General features: G+C 43.2%; 1 protein-coding gene across 1 annotated transcript in view; it reads left to right on the top strand.

The window, feature by feature from the left end:
• LOC127572256 (PC4 and SFRS1-interacting protein-like) overlaps positions 1-18,719 on the top strand; it is a 60,238-nt gene that overhangs the window by 19,978 nt on the left and 21,541 nt on the right. Inside the window, exons 8-11 of the mRNA XM_052019236.1 lie at positions 6,868-7,105; positions 9,314-9,435; positions 9,779-9,849; positions 9,941-10,011. Coding sequence (XP_051875196.1) covers positions 6,868-7,105; positions 9,314-9,435; positions 9,779-9,849; positions 9,941-10,011 — 502 coding nt within the window. The remainder of the gene's footprint in view (positions 1-6,867; positions 7,106-9,313; positions 9,436-9,778; positions 9,850-9,940; positions 10,012-18,719) is intronic.

Here is an 18,719-nt window from a genome sequence, read left to right on the forward strand (position 1 = left end):
CCTAACCTGTAGGTCTTTGGAATGTGGGAGGAAACCCACGCAGACACGGGGAGAACATACAAACTCCTTACAAGTAGCGGCAGGAATTGAACCCAGGTCGCTGGCGTTGTAAAGCATTACACTAACCACTATGCTACCGTGCTGTTCTAGAAAAGATCGGCATTTATATAGTTGTTTATGATGTTGGGCCATGCCAAAGCTATTTACAAAGTTAATAAATCTCAAATATAATCACTATCATAGTGCAAAAACATGCAACTGATTTGCATGCAATCTTACAAATAGCATGGTAATCAAGTTTTTAAAGTGACGGTGGTTGAGAGAAGATCACATTGAGTTATACAGATGTATATGATGAATGTAAATGAGTAAAATTGCTCAGTTTGCTATCACCCATTTTAACAATAAACAAGTGTTTGTGTATTGTTGATTGAGGGAGAAATATTAGTCAAGACTTTCCTCCACAGTACTGTAGTGAAATGTATATGTCCACTTGGGGAGATCAAGTGGGGCTTTGGTTTAAATCTGATACGTGTCCTAAGAAACCTTAAATTATGCAGTTAGTTGCTTCAGGATCTGCCTGCTCACTTAATGAGAAGGATAATATGAATTGTATTTAAAAAAAAATGGTGAGGAGATTTGGTCTTTGACAAAGATCTTTGTGTCCTCGCTAGCACAGGCAAGGTCCTGGAGGACTGGTGAGTAGCAAGTGTTGTGTCTTTGTTCAAGAAGGAAAATAGGGATAATCCAAGTAATTATGGGCTAGTGAGCTTTGTGTCAGTGGTAGGGAAGCTATTGGAGAGGATACTTGAGCAGGGTAAGTTGAGGAAGGGACAAAGGAGTTTGAGGATAAGGCAGTGGGCGATGTCTACATGGACTTTAGTAAGGCATTTGATAAGTCCCTAATGGTAGGTTGATTCAGAAGTTAAAGATGCATGGGATCCAGGGTGAATTGCAACTATGGATTTGGGACTGGCTTGCTCATAAAACACAGAGTAGGCATTGAAGGCTGTTATTCTAGCTGGAGGTCCTCGACCAGCAGTGTTCCGCAAGTTTGTGATGAAAATGTAGATAGGTGGATTAGCAAGTTTGCGGATGACACCAAGATTGGTGGAGTTGTGGACAATGTAAAGGACTATCAAAGAATACAGTGGGATATAGATCAGTTACAAATATGGGCAGGGAAGTGACAGATGGAGTTTAATCTGGGCAAGTGTGAGGTGTTGCTCTTTAGGAGGTCAAATGAAAGGAGAAAGTATACAGTTAATGGCACTGAGGTACAGAGTTCCAGGTCTGTAGTTCACAAAGTGGCTACGTGTGGATAAGGTGGTAAAGAAGGCATATAGAATGCTTGCCTCCATTGGTTGGGGTGTTGAGTATAAGAGTAAGGAAGTCATGCTGCAGCTATGTAAAACTTTAGTCAGACCACACTTGGAGCATTGTGTGCAGTTCTAGGAAAGATGTGGAGACTGTGGAAAGGGTGTGGAAGAGATTTACCAGGATGCTGCCTGGATTAGAGAGTATTATCTTTAAGGATAGGTTGGACAAACTTGGGTCGTTCTCTCTAGAGCATTGGAGGCTGAGGGGAGACCTGATAGAGGTTTTTAAAAATTATAAGAGGCATAGGGTAGACAGTCAGAATCTTTTCCCCAGGATAGGAGTGTCAAACACCAGGGGACATACTTTTATGATTTGAGGGGGGGATGTTTAAAGGTGATGTGAAGGTCAAGTTTTTTTTTATGCAGGGAATGGTATAGGTTACTGGGGTAGTAGTGGAAGCACACAATTTGGTGGAGTTTGAGGCTTTTAGGTAAACACATGAATATGGAGGGAATGGATATATATGGGTGATACACAGGAAGAGGACATACAAATTGGCATTAAGTTCGGCACAACATCACGGGCTAAGTGGTCTGTCCAGTGCTGTACTGTTCTATGTAACCAACTTCAAGGATCTAAAAGCAGGCATTTAAGGGCTTAGATGAGGAATTGAGGGATATAGACCACATGTAGGCAGATGTGCAGTTTAATTTGTCATCATGCTCAGCACAGATCATGGGCTGAAGGGCCTGTTCCTGTGTTTAGGGGTAAGTTCAGTTCAGCCCCTCCAAGTTTCTCCATTTCATTAGATCATGTTAATTTAGACCTCCACTCTGTTTACTTGCTTGTATCCCTTGATGACCTTGCCTGACAAATTTGAACATTTCAGTAGACCCAGCATCCACAGACATTTTCATTTTCCACTACCTGCTGTGTGGATGAAATGTTTCCTGATTTCACTCTTGTGTGATCTAGCTCTAAATTTAAGAGATTTAAATTTATGAGAACCAAAGGAAAAGTTCCTTTTGTATCCACTTGTTCTATTTACTAGCTTTTGATTAGTGTCTTTCACGTACTATAGTTTATTAGGATTTTAGATCCTATTGAATGATTGTAAGACAACTACGTTTACATAGTGTCCTGAAGAATCCTTTAGATGATCAGTGGTGGATTCATTCTGATATTGGTGGAATGGGATAAGAATTAAGGGGTGTTCCATTTAATTTTGACTGTACCAGGTTGTATAAGGTTTGGTCAAGCATTGGGACCTGTTTAACAGTAAGCCCTTTCTATCAACATTTCTTTGAAATCCCAGGTGTATTCCATTGCCTGTGCACAATATTTGCTTAACTCACTGGAGCACCAGACATTTTCTGAGTTATACAGTACAGAAACGGGCCCTTCAGCCCATCTCATCCATGCTGACCAAGATGCCCCTAGTCCCCTTTTCCTGTGTTTGGCAAACATCCCTCTAAACCTTTCTTATCTATGTATCTCTCCAAATGCTTCTTAAACATTGTATTTACATAGAACAGTACAGCACAGGCCCTTCAGCTCACGATGTCTGTGCCCACCATCGTGCCAAATTAAACTAATCCCATCTACCTGCACGAGGTCTGTATCTCTCCCTGCCTATTCATGTGCCTGTCGGAATGCCTTTTAAATGTTGCTATTTATTTGCTTCCACCATATCCCCTGGCAGTATGTACTAGGCACCTGCCACTCTCTGGTTTTTAAAAAAAACTTTCCTCATTTGACACTTCTGATAACTCATTCATGAGACCTATATTCTTATCCAAATTATTAATCTATATAGGGGACTGAGCACCAATTCCTGCAGTATACCACTGGTTATAGGCCTCTAATCTGATTAAACCCCCACAACAACCCACTGCCTTCTACCACCATGCCAATATCTTGGAAGAGTTCTACATTTTTCTGCTGTGTTTACTTTTGTGGGATGATGTGCTTCCTCATTTTATGATTCAACTCCCATATTAACTGCAGTTGGGGGGGAGTGGAAAATTAAATTAGTGTAGTTAGCTCTGATCATGCATAGAACACAGCTCAGAAAACAGGCCATTCGACCCTTCTAGTCTGTGCCGAAACGTTATTCCGCTAGTCCCACTTACCTGCACCCAGTCCATAACCCTCCAGACCTCTCCTGTCCATGTATCTATCCAACTTATTCTTAAAACTCGAGTGAGCCCGCATTTACTACATCAGATGGCAGCCCGTTCCACACTCCCACCACTCTTTGAGTGAAGAATTTCCCCCTAATGTTCCCCTAAACCTTTCCCCTTTCACCCTAAGGCCATGTCCTCTCGTACTTATCTCTCCTAATCTAGGTGGAAAGAGCCTACTCGCGTTAACTCTATCTATACCCCTCATAATTTCGTAAACGTCTATCAAATCTCCCCTCATTCTTCTACGCTCCAAGGAATAAAGTCCTAACCTGTTCAATCTTTCCCTGTAACTCAACTCCTGAAGACCCGGTAACATTCTAGTAAATCTCCTCTGCACTCTTTCAATCTTACTGATATCCTTCCTATAGTTAGGTGACCAGAACTGCACACAATACTCCAAATTTGGCCTCACCAATGACTTATACAACCTCACCATAACATCCCAACTCCTATACTCAATACTCGATTTATGAATGCCAGGATGCCAAAAGCCTTTTTTACAACCCTGTCTACCTGTGACGCCACTTTCAGGGAATCATGTACCTGAACTCCCAGATCCCTTTGTTCCTCTGCACTCCTCAGTGCCCTACCATTTACTGTGTATGTCCTACCTTGATTTGTCCTTCCAAAATGCAACACCTCACACTTGTCTGCATTAAATTCCATCTGTCATTTTCTGGCCCATTTTTTCCAGTTGGTTCAGATCCCTCTGCAAGCTTTGAAAGCCTTCCTTGCTGTCCACTACACCTCGAATCTTAGTGTCATCAGCAAACTTGCTGATCCAATTTACCACATTATCATCTAGATCGCTGATATAGACAACAAACAACAATGATCCTTGAGGTACACTACTAGTCACAGGCCTCCAGTCTGAGAAACAATCATCCACTACCACTCTGTCTTCTCCCACGCAGCCAATTTCGAATCCAGTTTACAACCTTTCCATTAATACCTAGTGACTGAACCTTCTGAACTAACCTCCCATGTGGGACCTTGTCAAAAGCCTTACTGAAGACATCCACTGTAGACAACATCCACAGCCTTTCCTTCATCTACTTTCCTGGTAACCTCCTAAAAAATCTCTACAAGATTCGTTAAACACAACCTACCACGCACAAAGCCATGCTGACTATCCTTAATCAGCCCTTGGCTGTCCAAATACTTGTATATCCGATCTCTCAGAACACCTTCCAATAATTTACCTACTACTGATGTCAGGCTCACTGGCCTGTAATTACCTGGTTTACTTTTAGATCCTTATTTTAAACAAAGGAACAACATGAGCTACCCTCCAGTCCTCTGGCACCGCACCTGTGGCTAAGGACATTTTAAATGTATCTGGCAGGGCCCCTGCAATTTCTACACTAGTCTCTCTCAAGGTCCGAGGAAATATCTTGTCAGGCCTGGGGGATTTATCTATTTTTATTCGCTGTAAAGCAGCAAGCACCTCCTCCTCTTTAATCTCTATATGTTCCATGACCCTGCTGCTTGTTTCCCTTCCTTCCACATCCTTCATGCCCGAGTCCTGAGTAAATACTGATGCAAAAAAGCTGTTTAATATCTCCCCCATCTCCTGAGGCTCCACACACAGACGACCACTCTGATCTTCTAGGGGACCAATTTTGTCCCTTACTATCCTTTTACTCTTAATATACTTGTAGAAACCCTTTGGGTTTACCTTCACATTATCTGCCAAAGCAACCTCATGTCTTCTTTTTGCCATCCTGATTTCCTTTTTTTTAGTATTTTCTTACATTTTCTATACTCTTCAAGTATTTCATTTGTTCCTAGTTGCCTATACCTGCTATACACCTCTTTTTTTTCCCCCTTAACCAGAGCACCAATATCTCTTGAAAACCAAGGTTCCCTATGCTTGTTAACTTTGCCTTTAATCCCGGCAGGAACATGCAAACTCTGCACTCTCAAAATTTCGCCTTTGAAGGCCTTCCACTTACTGAACACATCCTTGCCAGAAAAGAACTTATCCCAATCCACTCTTCCTAGATCCTTTCTCATTTCCACAAAATTGGCCATTCTCCAATTTAGAACCTCAACTTGAGGACCAGACCTATCCTCATCCATAATTAACTTGAAACTAATGACATTATAGTCACTGGACCCAAAATGCTCACCTACGCATACTTCTGTCACCTGACCTGTCTGGTTCCCTAATAGGAGATCAAGTATTGCATTCTCTCTCATTGGTACCTCTATATATTGATTTAGAAAACTTTCCTGAACACATTTGACAAATTCCAAGCCATCCAGCCCTTTCACAGTGTGGGAGTCCCAGTGAATATGTGGAAAGTTAAAATCCCCTACTATGACTACTATCTCAGTACAGATTTGTTCCTCCAATTCTCTCTGACTATTGGGTGGTCTATAATACAACTCTATTAGTGTGGCCACACCTTTCCTGTTCCTCAGCTCCACCCATATGGCCTCTGTAGATGTGCCCTCCGGGCTGTCCTGTTTCCATACAGCTGTGATATTTTCCCTGACTAGTAATGCCACTCCTCCCCCTTTCATCCCTCCCCCTCTATCACGTCTGAAACAATGGAACTCCGGAACACTAAGCTGCCAGTCCTGCCCTCCTGCAACCAGGTCTCAGTAGTAGCAATAATGTCGTAATCCCATGTGCCAATCCACATCCTAAGCTCATCTGTTTTACCTACAATACTCCTTGTATTGAAATAGATGCACCTTAGGACATTTCTATCATGTACAAACGTTTGATTTCTGTCTATACCTGCAGTCCTTGCATGACCATTTTCCTCCTCCACCTCACTCTCTGCTTTAACACTCTGGTTCCCCTCCCCCTGCAAATCTAGTTTAAGCCCCCCGGAGCAGGACTAGCAAACCTACCCGCAAGTGTTTAGTCCCCCTCCAGTTCAGGTGCAAACCGTCCTGTCGGAACAGGTCCCACCTTCCCTAGAACAAGACCCAATTGTCTAGGAACATGGATCCCTCCCTCCTGCACCATCTCCTTAGCTATGTATTTAGCTGCATGATCCTCCTATTTCTAGCCTCACTAGCACGTGGCACGGGTAGCAGTCCTGAGATTGCAACCTTGGAGGTCCTGTCCTTCAACTTTGCACCTAGTTCTTTAAACTCTCTTTGCAGGACCTCCTCCTCCTTCCTATCCATGTCATTGGTCCCTACATGGACGATATCTGGCTGCTCACCCTCCCTCCTAAGAATATCGAGAACTCGATCCGAGATATCACGGACTCTGGCATGAGGGAGGCAACAGACCATCTGGGGTGCAAAAAAAACCTTTACAAATACCTCTTTTATGGTTGCAAGTTCCTGTGATGCTTGTTTTTAAACTACATGACCTCTGCTTTGTATGTATTGTTAGTGAGAATGATGGTGTTAACAAAACTGATGAGAAGAGGATAGCTGCAGAAGAAAAGCGAAAGAAACAGCAAGAGCTTAAAGTGAAGGAAGAGGAAGAGAAGAAAGAGGAGAAGAATGTGGAGAAACCAAAAAAGGAACTGGTTAAAAAGGAAGGAAAGAAGGACCTGGCAGAACCCAAGCGAAGGAGGAATATCAAAACCAAGTCAACTTCAGAGTCAGAGGAGGAACCAGAGAATGAAGTACGTACTGACCAATATCTAAAATATGGGGAGCAGATTGGAGTTCCTAGAGCAACAAGCAATCTACTGGAGGAACTCTGGGTTGAGCAGCATCTGTGGGAGGAAAGGAATTATCAACATTTTGGGTTGAAATCCTGATCAGGACTGAGTGGTGGCCATTATAAGGAGAAGAACAGGAATAGTGAGACAGGAGTCTGTGGTGATTGGTGGACTGGGGCAGGTGAAAGATGACAGGCAAGTTGTGTCAGGTTGGGGAGGGAAGCAGGGGTGGAGTTGGGAGACAGTGGCAGGTGAATGATCGATGGAGGTAGACAGAGAGAGAGGTGGAGGGAGAGGAGTGTGAAGGTTGGAGACAGCCGCTGGAGGGAGCTGAGCAGGAACATGAAGGGCGACCAGTGCTGGACTCTAAAGGAGGTGATAATGGGAATCATTAGGGTAGAGGTGAATGGCAGATGGAACCGGAACCAGATGGGTGTGGTGGGTGAAAGCCTGTGGGTGAACTGTGTTGTAGTGGGTGGATGAACCAGGAGGGGGATGAAGTTGGTTGCTGGGGAGAAGGGGTTTGAGGGAAGGGGAACAAAATGGCAAGACTGGAGGAGGATCAGGAGGGAGAGGGAAACAACCCACTGGAGGGGAGGGTTACCTAAAACTGGAAACCTCAATGTTCATACCATTGGGTTGTAGACTACCCAGGTGGAATATGAAGTGTTGTTCCTCTATTTTGCATTGGGCCTCACCCTGGCAGTAGAGAAGGCAGACGATAGACAGCTGGGTATGGGAAGGGGAAGTGAAATTACATGCTACTAGGAGCTCGGGATGGCCATTGCAAACTGAGGTAGGTGCTCTGAAATGGCTGCCCAGTCTGTGCTTTGTTGGGGAGACCATGTTGGGAGCGCTGAATACAGTAGGCGAGATTAGAGAAGGTGCACCTGAATCTTTGCCTCACCTGGAAGAGCTGTTTAGATCTCTGGATGGTTGTGAGGGAGGTTGCACAAGGACAAGTGTTAAATCTCCTGCAACTGCAGAGCAAAGTGCCAGGGGTCAGAAAGGATAAGCAGACCAGGGAGTCACTGAGGGAGTGGTCCCTGCAGGAGAGGAAGACGTGGCTGATAGTGGGATCTTGTTGCGGCTGGCACAAATGATGAAAGGTGATGTGCTGGCTGCAAAGGCCCATAGGGTGAAAGGTGAGGACAAGGAGAACTCCATCTCTGTTCTAGTTGGAGGGAGGTGGGCTGAGAACAGAATTACGAGAAACAAGAGATGTGAGAGTGAGATTCCAGCATCTGTAGTCTCTTTTGTCTTCAGATTAGAGTTCTTTTCTGTTTTGAGAATTTCGTTCACTTTGTTCATCTCTCGCATTAAACTGAAGGAAAATGTGTATTGGTACATTGGTACAAAATGTACATTTTGTTTATGATCTGGTAGGAGGAAGATTGACAGGCCTTTCCAGAAGGTCTGGGGCACAAGTCAATGTTCCTGGTTTGCATTTCTGAAACCCTGTCAAATATTGGCTATGATATCAATTAATGATTTTAATCATGAAAGGTGTTTCCTATTCAAATTGTTTGGGAATGTTGACAGAAGATTTGAGAGTTATTTGGAAAATTGAGATGTTCTTGAAGGTGTTTGGGATCCTTATATTTTTAGAATTAAGGTAAACTTCAAAAAAAAAGTAGCTAAAGCTTTTTATCTTGGAAAAATATTTGTAAAGTGTGCCCTATCATTTTCCTGTTCTGTTCCAAAATTGTATTGATAAAGGCTTGATTTTTTTTAGGTTTGACAAGTACCTGTTTAAATGTTCAAATTGCATCATTTTGATGCGTCATTGCTCCCTCCTCTCAATTTTCAGTCTGAACACAGGTCAGGATCATTTAGTTTATTGTCTACCAATTTTATTTGTAGAATCAGAATCTGCCATTGCTAATGGAAGTGATGTTTACCTTTTGTGATTTGTGAAATTCACTTTGGTCATAAAGCAGGAGAATTTACAGCTTCCCATGAGAAGATGACATCTTTTAATATAGCTCATGTTTTCAGGTTAGTGCTTCCTGCAGAATCAGTTGCTAATGGGTCATCATGCACTAAGATGCTTTTAGTCATGAACTGTTTTCGTAGAAGAATGCGCAGCATCTTTTTTTTAATACTCCTTTTGTATTGCGTTTTTCAACTCTTGTCTACAACATTGTCCATCACCAACTACATTAAAAGGAAGAGAAAAACAAGAAGACAAAATGGGATGTCGGTAATAGACGAAATGTAATGAAAAAGCAGAATGATAAGGAACAAGAAGAAAAGCTACGCAAAGTGGAAGAGAATAAGAAAGATGATCAGTAAGTGTCATTTTATGTTACACTTTTCTCTTTATTGGCCAATTGTTCATTATTGGAAAGGTTTTCCTCAAGTGACAGCACTTCAAAAGACTATATCTGGATGCTGTTCAATATTGGGCTTTCTGAAGCACAATATTAAAATCATAGTTTCATAAGAGCAAATGTAGGTTCAAAAACCAGTTTATAAAAGCTGCCAATGTGCAGTGAGAAAGTAATTAACAAAAGTAAACAAGTCTTATGGGCAAAGGAGAAACTAACTGGGAATAAAAGTAGCAGTAAACAAAGAGCCTGTTTCTCCCTGCTGTGTTTTATCCATTAAATTCATATTTATCCTTGCATCTAGACAAACCAAAGAGGAGAAAGAAGGAAAGAAAGAAGAAAAGCTCAACTTCAAGAAAATAGAGAAAAAACGAGGTTTGCACCAGTCTGGTTACATTGTACTATCATTAGAAGAGCCAGCTGAACTTATTTTATAAAATATGGCTTCATTCATCTTTGTTTTCAGAAATGTCAATGGAATTGAGACTACAAAAATTGCACAGTGAAATTAAATTATCACTGAAGATCGACAAACCTGTGAGTATTCACTAAGTTGATTGACTATAAAATTAAGTGTTCTGAACTTTGTAATCCTTGCCCATCTTCCATTTTTTGGCAGTAGGTCTTTGCTGACTGGTTATGTTTGAAGATATTTAGCAAATTGCTCTTCCTATTTTTTTTAAATAGGGGACACAACATTGAGTGAACCAAGTCAATTTTTGGATAATAACTGAGGTGTTGCATAACTTGCAAAGTAGGCATAGCTGGTATGTATAGGGTGCATAGATCATGTATATTAATTTGGATGCGAATGTAGGTGATAATGATCAGTAAGCTTGTGGATGACATCAAAGGTGATGGTATAATGGACAACAAAGAAGGTTGTCTAAGGTTACAGCAGGATGCAGATCAACTGGGGAAGTGACAAAGGAATGGCAGATGGAATTTAACTCTGACAAATGCAAAGTGATGCATTTGGGAAGATAAACCAAGGCAAGATGTGCACAGTGAATGACGGGGTACTGAGGAGTGTTGTAGAACAGAGACATAGGGGTACAAGTACTTAAATCCCTGTAAATGGCGATTATAGTTAGATGGGAATGTGTAGATAAGAGGGGGTGTGGGGGGAACGTTAAACTGGGAAAGGCTAATTACAACAGTAAGAGGCAGGAGTTGCACAGAGTAGATTCAGAGCAGCTGTTATTGGCAATTCCACATCTATGTTATAACATGTTGGAGTTGTTTAAGTGTCGGCTGGTCAGCATTTAGAACCAGTATCTTCTTGTGAGGAAGAAAGACAAGTATAACAAAGTTCAGGAACCTTGGATAACGAGAGGCATAGCACATTCAGTCAAAAAAGAAAGCGGCACGAGATAAAGGAATCTAAAATTGGACAAGGCCTTTGAGGAATTTAAAGGAGGCGGGAGAGCATATAAAGGGCGGCTCAGTAGCGTAGTGTCGCGCTAACCACTATTACAGGGCCAGCGATTGGAGTTCAATTCCCATCGCTGTCTATAAGGAGTTTGTACGTTCTCCCGTGTCTGCGTGGGTTTTCTCCAGGTGCTCAGGTTTCCTCCCACATTGCAAAGACGTATGGGTAGGTTAATTTGGGTTTAAAATGGGCGGCGTGGACTTGTTGGGCCGGAAGGGCCTGTTACCACGCTGTAAATAAAAATTTAAAAAAAAAACAGAATCAGGAAGGCTTAAGGGGGCTATGAAATGTCTTTGAGTAGGATTAAAGAGAATTCCGGGCATTTTGTATAAATTAAAAACAAGACGGTATGACCACTTGAGGACAAAGAAAGAAATTTATATGTGGAGTCAGAGAAATTGGGCGAGGCACTAAACTAGTACTTCGTATCGGTATTCATCAAGGAGAAGGACATGGAGGATAACTGATATTCAAGGGCATTTTGATATTGTGGTGGTGGTGTTGGGTCTCTTTTCAAAATATTAAGATGGATAAGTCCCCAGGGCCTAATGGGATTTATCACAGGTTATTGAGAGAGGCAAGGGAGGAGATTGATGGGGCCTTGACTGAGATCTTTGTATTCTCTTAAGCACAGAAGAGGACCTAGAGGACTGGAGAATAGCTAGTGTTGTTCTTCTGTTTAAGAAGGGCAATAATGGCACAATGATAGGCCAGTGAGCCTTGCGTCAGTGGTTGGGAAATTATTGGAGACTATTCTTAGGGATAAGATCTACCTGCAGCTGGGAAAACTATTGGGGATAGTCATCATGGCTTTGTGAGGGGGAGGCTATATCTTACAAATGATAATTGAAGAAGCAGTTGAATATGGTTGGGCCTTGGACACTATCGTGAGGATCTCCTACAGAGATGTCCCTTGGCTGAGTGGATTAACCTCCAACTACCACAACCATCTATTTTGTGTGAAGTATGATTCCAACCAGAGGAGAGGTTTTCCCCTGACTTCCATTAACTCCAGTTTATCCAGGGCTTCTTGATCAAATGTTGTCTTGATATTAAGGGTAGTTGCTCTCACTTCACCTCTGGAGTTCAGATCTTTTGTCAAAGAGCACAGAAACAGGCTCTTCGGCCCAACTGTCCATGCTGACCAAGATTCCCATTTAAGCTAGTCCCATTTCTCTGTGTTTGGTCCATATCCCTCTAAAGCTTATCCTATCCATGTATTTGTCCAAGTTTCTTTTAAAAAAAAATGTACCTGCCTCAACCACTTCCTCTGGCAGTTCATTTCCATATATATGGACCACACTCTGGATAGAAAAAGTTGCTCCTTAGGTTCCTATTAAATCTCTCCCCATCTCATCCTAAATCTACGCCCTCTTGATCTTGATTCCCAAAACCTGTGCATTTCACCCTGTCGGTCCATATCCCTCTAAAGCTTATCCTATCCATGTATTTGTCCAAGTTTCTTTTAAAAAAAAATGTACCTGCCTCAACCACTTCCTCTGGCAGTTCATTTCCATATATATGGACCACACTCTGGATAGAAAAAGTTGCTCCTTAGGTTCCTATTAAATCTCTCCCCATCTCATCCTAAATCTACGCCCTCTTGATCTTGATTCCCAAAACCTGTGCATTTCACCCTGTCTATGCCCCTTATGATTTTAAACATCTCTATAATATCACCCCTTGCTCTCCTACGTCCCAGCCTGCTTAGCCTCTCTCCATAATTCAGTCCCTTGAGTCCTGGCAACATCCTCATAAATCTCCTCTGCAGTGTTTCTGGCTTAATGGTGTCTTTCCTATGGCAGGGTGACCAAAACTGAACACCATATTCCATATGCGGCCTCCTCAACGTCTTGTACAACTGCAACGTGACATCCCAATGTCCTGATTATCGAAGGCTAGCGTGTCCAAAGCTGGCTATACCATCCTGTCTAGCTGTGATGCCACTTTTAGGGAACCATGTACTTGTACTCCTAGGTCTATCTGCTCTACAACACTCCCCAGGGCCCTACCATTTACTGTGCCTGGTTTGCCTACCAAGTCCTGATTTGTCTTCCCAAAATGCAATACTTACCCAACTGATTAGGATCCCTCTGTATCCCTCAGACATTTTCACTGTCTGTGACACCACCTATTTTAGTGTCATCTGCAAACTTGCCAAACATGCCTTGTACACTTTCATCTAACCAACCCCTGGGGCACACCACTAGTCACAGGCTTCCAGTCCAAAAACAACCTTCCACCATCACCCTCTGCTTCCTGCCATTCGTTGTGTATGTAATTAGCTAGGTCTCCATGGATCCCATATGATCTAACTTTCCATAGCAGTCTACCATGTGGAACCTGATCAAAGGCCTTACTGAAATCTATATAGACTGTCTACCGCCCTGCCCTCATTGACCTTCTTAATTACTAGTCCATGGCTGTAATGCTGAGTGACTTCGGAACCCAAACTGAGCTTATGTGAGCAGGTTGTTACCAAGCAAATGCTACTTGATAGGATTATTGATTATCCCTTCCATCACTTTGCTGATGATGGAGGGTAGACTAATGGAGCAGTAATTGGCCGGTTGGGTTTGTCCTGCTTGTTGACAGAACGTTCCTGAGCAATCTTCCACATGGTCAGGCAGATGCTAGTGTTGTAGCTGTACTGGAGCAGGTTGGCCAAGAGCATGGCAAGTACTGGAGCATGTCTGCAGTACTGTTGCTGGAATGTTGTTAGTGCCCATAGCCTTTGCTGTATCTAATGTCTTTAGCTGTTCTTGATATCACGTGAATTGAATCGAATTGGCTGAAGACTGGAATCTAACAAGCAGGGGACCACTGGAGGAGGCCAAGATGGATCATCTTCTCAGCAATTCCGGCTGAAGATTTTTGCAAGTGCTTCATCTTTCCTTTTGCACTGATGTGCTGGGGTCTCTCATCGTTGAAAATAGCGATATTTGTGTAGTTTGCTCCTCTGGTGAGTTGTTTAATTGTCAACCCCTATTCACGACTGGATGTGGCAGGACTGCAAAGCTTAGATCTGATCCATTGATTGTGGGATTGCTTGGCTCTGTCTCCTGTTTGTTGTTTGGCATACAAGTAGTCCTGTCTTGTAACTTCACTAAGTTGATTCTTTATTCTGAGGTATGTCTGGTGCTGTACCTGGCATGCCCTCCTGCACACCTCATTGAAGCAGGGTTGATCCCCCTGGTTTGATGGTGATGGTAGATTGGGTGATATGCTGGGCTTTGTGGTTGAGTACAGTTCTGCTGCTGTTGAGTGCCTACAGTGTCTCATGGATGCCCAGTCCTGAGCTGCAAGATATATTTGCAGTTTGCCCCATTTAGCATTTACCATTTTAGACCCAAACTAGCAGCAGTGTCTTTTAGTGCTTGGTCATTGGTGGTGCTACCAAGCTACACTTGATAATGGAAGTTGAAGTCCCTCGCCCAGGGCACATTTTACACCTTTGCCGCCTCTATGCGGAATTGTATTGATTTATCAGCGGAGGGGGGTGACGGTAGGTGGTAATCAGATTTCCTTGCCCAAGTTGAATGTGACTTCATGGTATCCAGTGTCATTTGTGGACTCCCAAGGGCAGTTTCCTTCTGACTGTATACCACTCTGCTGTGTTTGTCCTGCATTGTGACAGCACATGCCCAGGGATGAAGATGGTGATGTCTGGTACACTGACTATGATTTTGACTGTGTTAGGCTGTTGTTTGACTAGTCTGTGAGACTGCTCTCCCAATTTTGGCAGAAGCCCCCAGATGTTGGCAAGGAGAACTTTACAGGGTCATAGTCATAAAGCACCAAAACAGGACCTTCAGCCCAACTCATCCATGTGATTGTGTTGCCCAGTGAACTAGTCCCATTTGGCCCATAGCCCTCTAAACCTCTATTATCCATGTACTTGTCTGGATGGCTTTTAAATGAATCAGAATCGAGTTTATTATTACTGACTGCTATGATGTGAAATTTGTTTTGTGGCAGCAGTATGGTGCAAAGACGCAAATTACTATAAATCATAAAATAAATAATGCGAAAAAAAACGAGGCAGTATTCATGGGTTCATGGACCATTCAGAAATCTGATGGCGGAGAGGAAGAAGCTGTTTCTGAATCATTGAGTTTGGATCTTCAGGCTCCTGTACCACCTCCCGGATGGTAGTAATGACGTGGGCATATCCTGGATGGTGAGGGTCCTTAATGATGAATGCTGCTTTCTTGAATCACTGTCTCTTGAAGATGTCCTGAATGCTGGGGAGGGTAGTGTCCATGATGCAGCTGGCTGAATCTATAATCCTCGGCAGCCTCTTGCGATCCTGTGCATTGGAGCCTCCATACCAGGCTGTGATGCAACCAGTTAGAATGCTCTCCACTGTACATCTATAGAAATTAGCAAGAGTCTTTGGTGACGTACCAAATCTCCTCAAACTCCTAATGAAATAGAGCTGCTGGTGTTCCCTCTTCATGATTGCATTAATGTGTTAGGCCCAGGATAGATCCTCCGAGATGTTGATGACCAGGAACTTGAAGCTGCTCATCCTTTCCATCGCTGCCCCTTCAATGAGGACTGGTATGTATTCACCCAGTTTTCCCTTCTTGAAGTCTAGAATCAATTCCTTGGTCTTTCTGATGTTCAGTGTGAGGTGGTTGTTGCAGTCCCAATTGGCCAGCCGATCTGTCTTGCTCCTGTACGCTGCCACCTTGTCGCCAGCTGAGATTTTACCAATGTTGCTAAAGTGCCTGCCTCAACCACTACTTCTGGCAGCTCATTCCAAGTATGCTGCACCCTTTGCATGAAGAAACTGCTCCGATGTCCCATTGAAATCTCTTGCCTCTGATCTTAAGCCTATGCTGTCTTGTTTTAGCACCCCCTCCCTGGGAAAAGGCTACATGCTTTCACCCTGTCTATGCCCCTCATGATCTTATATACCTCTATCAGGTCATCCCTCAATCTCCTACGTTCCAGGGAATAAAGTCCTAGTTTATCCAACCTCCTCTTGTAACTCAAGCCCATGAGTCCAGGCAACATCCTGGTGAATATTTTCTGCACTCTTTCTAGTTTAGTAAATTTTTTCTGATAAATGGGTGACCAAAACTGTATATAATACTCCATGTGTGGCCTCACCAAAGTCTTGTACATCTGCAGCATAACTTACCAACTCCTGTACTCAGTGCCCTGACTGAAGGCTGGCATGCCAAATGCTGCCTTCGCCACCCTGTCTACCTGTGGGGCCACTTACAACAAACTATGCACTTGCACTCCTAGGTCCTTCTGCTCCACAACAATTCCCAGGGCCCTACCATTCACTGTATAAGACCTACCCTGGTTTTATCTCCCAAAATTCAGTACCTCACATTTATCTGGATTGAAAACCATTTGCCAATCCTCAGCCCACATACCTAGCTGATCAACATCCCTCAGTAATTTTTCATAACCTTCTACCGTATCTACAATGCCACCTATTTTCATATCATCTGCAAACTTCCTAACCATGCATTCACATCCAAGTCATTTATATGAATACAAACACAAAGGTCCCAGCACTGACCCCTGTGGCACACCACTATACTTAGGCCTCCAGTCCAAGAAACAAACCTCGACCAGCAACCTTTGCTTCCAATTACAAATTTAATCTGCTATCTCCCCCTGGATCTCGTGATCTAACCTTCCAGATTAGCTTCCATGAGCAACCTTGTCAAAGGCCTTTCTAGAGTCCATATAGACAATATCCACTGCACTACCCTCTTTGTTACCTCCTCAAAGATTTGTCAGACATTACTTCCCATGCACAAAGCTGTGCTGACTGATCTACCAAATGTCCCTCAAGAACCCCACCAGCAATTAACCCACCACTGATGTCAGACTCAAGTCTGTAGTTTCCTGGTTTGTTTTTGCTACCCTTTTTAAACGCCACTCTCCAGTCTTCCGGAACCTTACCTGTGGGCAGAGATGAAGCAAGAATCTCTGCAAGGGCCTCTGCAATTTCTTCTCTAGCTTCCCACAAGGTCTGAGAATGCACTGGGTCAGGCCCTGGGGATTTATCCACCTTAATGCACTTTAAGCCTTCCAATACCACCTCCCCTGCTAATTCATATGTGGTACAAGACGACACCAGTCATTCCCCCGTTTCCTTAGCTTGTATCGTTTTCTCCACAGTAAAAACTGAAGAGAAATATTCATTAAAAATCTCTACCATTTCCTTTGGTTCCGCGCGCATGCATACAGGCAGACGCAGACAGACTTACTGATCTCTAAGGGGACTTGTTCTCTCCCTTAGCCACCCTTTTACTCTTAAAATACCTATACAATCTCTTGGGATTTTGCCTCACCTTGCCTGCCAGATCCTTCTCATATCCTCTTATTGCCCTCCTAAACTCTCAAGTGCACTCCTGCACTTCTTGTGGTCATCAAGAGAGTCACTAGTTCCCAATTGCTTTTGCGCAGTGTATGATTCTTTTTCTCCACTAGAGCCCCGATATCTCTCGTTAAATAGGGTTTCTGAAACCTGCCAGCCTTGCCCTTCACTGTAACAGGAACATGCAGGCCCTGAACTCTCGACATCACACTTTTAAGCACACTTGGCAGACGCTCCTTTCCCTGCAAACAATCTTGCCCAATCAACCTCTGCAAGATCCTGCCTGATGGCTTCAAAATTTGCTCTGCCCCAGGTCAGGACCCCAAATTGTCAACTGGTCTTATCCTCTTCCATAATTATTTTAAAACTGATCGAATTATGGTCACTGATAGACAATTCCTCCAGTTGTCCTACCTCTTTCCCCAGGAGGAGGTCCATTGTCACACCCTCTCTAGTTGGTCCTCTATATATTGATAAAGGAAGCTTTCTGGGACACATTTCACAAATTCCACTCCATCTAAGTCTTCTACACTATGGCTGGCCCAGTCAGTATTAGGGAAGTTAAGGTATCCCACTAATACTACCCTATTTACAGCTAGCTGCAATCTCTCTACATATCTGCTCTTCCCATTCCCACTGACTATTGGGGGAGCCAATAATACAATCCCATCAGAGTAACCATCCCTTTGCGAGGTTTTTTTTAAACAGAGTGGAAGGTGCCTGGAACGTGCTGCCAGTGGAAGCAGATTTAATAGCACATGAACAGGCAGGGAATGGAGGGATATAGCCCATGTACAGGCAGATGTGCAGTTTAAATTGGCATCATGGTCGTCATAGACACTGGGTCGAAGGGCTTGTTCCTGTGCTGTACTGTTCTATGGTGGAGGTAGGTACTCTCAATGTTTAAGAAGCATTGGGTTGACCACTCGAATCGCCAGGGCACAGTAGGCCATGGACCAAGGGCTGCTAAACAGATTGGTATAGATATTTGAAGGATGGCATGGATGTTTTGGGCCAAAGGGCTAATTTTTGTGCTGTAGGACTCCCACTCTATCGTTCTTCACACCAAGATGCTGAGCATAAATTCGAGTAGCTTGCTAGGCAACTTCAGAGGACTGCTATATTAACCATGTTGATTTGGAATGTAGTTATACTGGCCACTCTGGGTAAGGACATCAGAAGTAACAATTTTGTTTGCATCACACTTTGGGCAGTTTTCATGAGTCATCTTGTGGCTTCTAAGTATTTGCACATTAAAAAGCTAGCTCATCTGAGAAATCTCCCATTGCGCCTTTTGGAAAAGGGATGGATATTTTCAAAATCCAAAGGAATTTCAGCTTGTGGCCCATCTGGCATTTCTGCCACAGAGTTGCTGAGAATTATAAAAGCAAAATAAAATGACACATTTAGTCTGCTGTTTCTGAAGCCACATTAGGCATTTGCCTCCAATGATTCTCTAGATGA

Source organism: Pristis pectinata, chromosome 7 (assembly GCF_009764475.1).
Source record: "Pristis pectinata isolate sPriPec2 chromosome 7, sPriPec2.1.pri, whole genome shotgun sequence".
NCBI classification, from domain to species: domain Eukaryota; kingdom Metazoa; phylum Chordata; class Chondrichthyes; order Rhinopristiformes; family Pristidae; genus Pristis; species Pristis pectinata.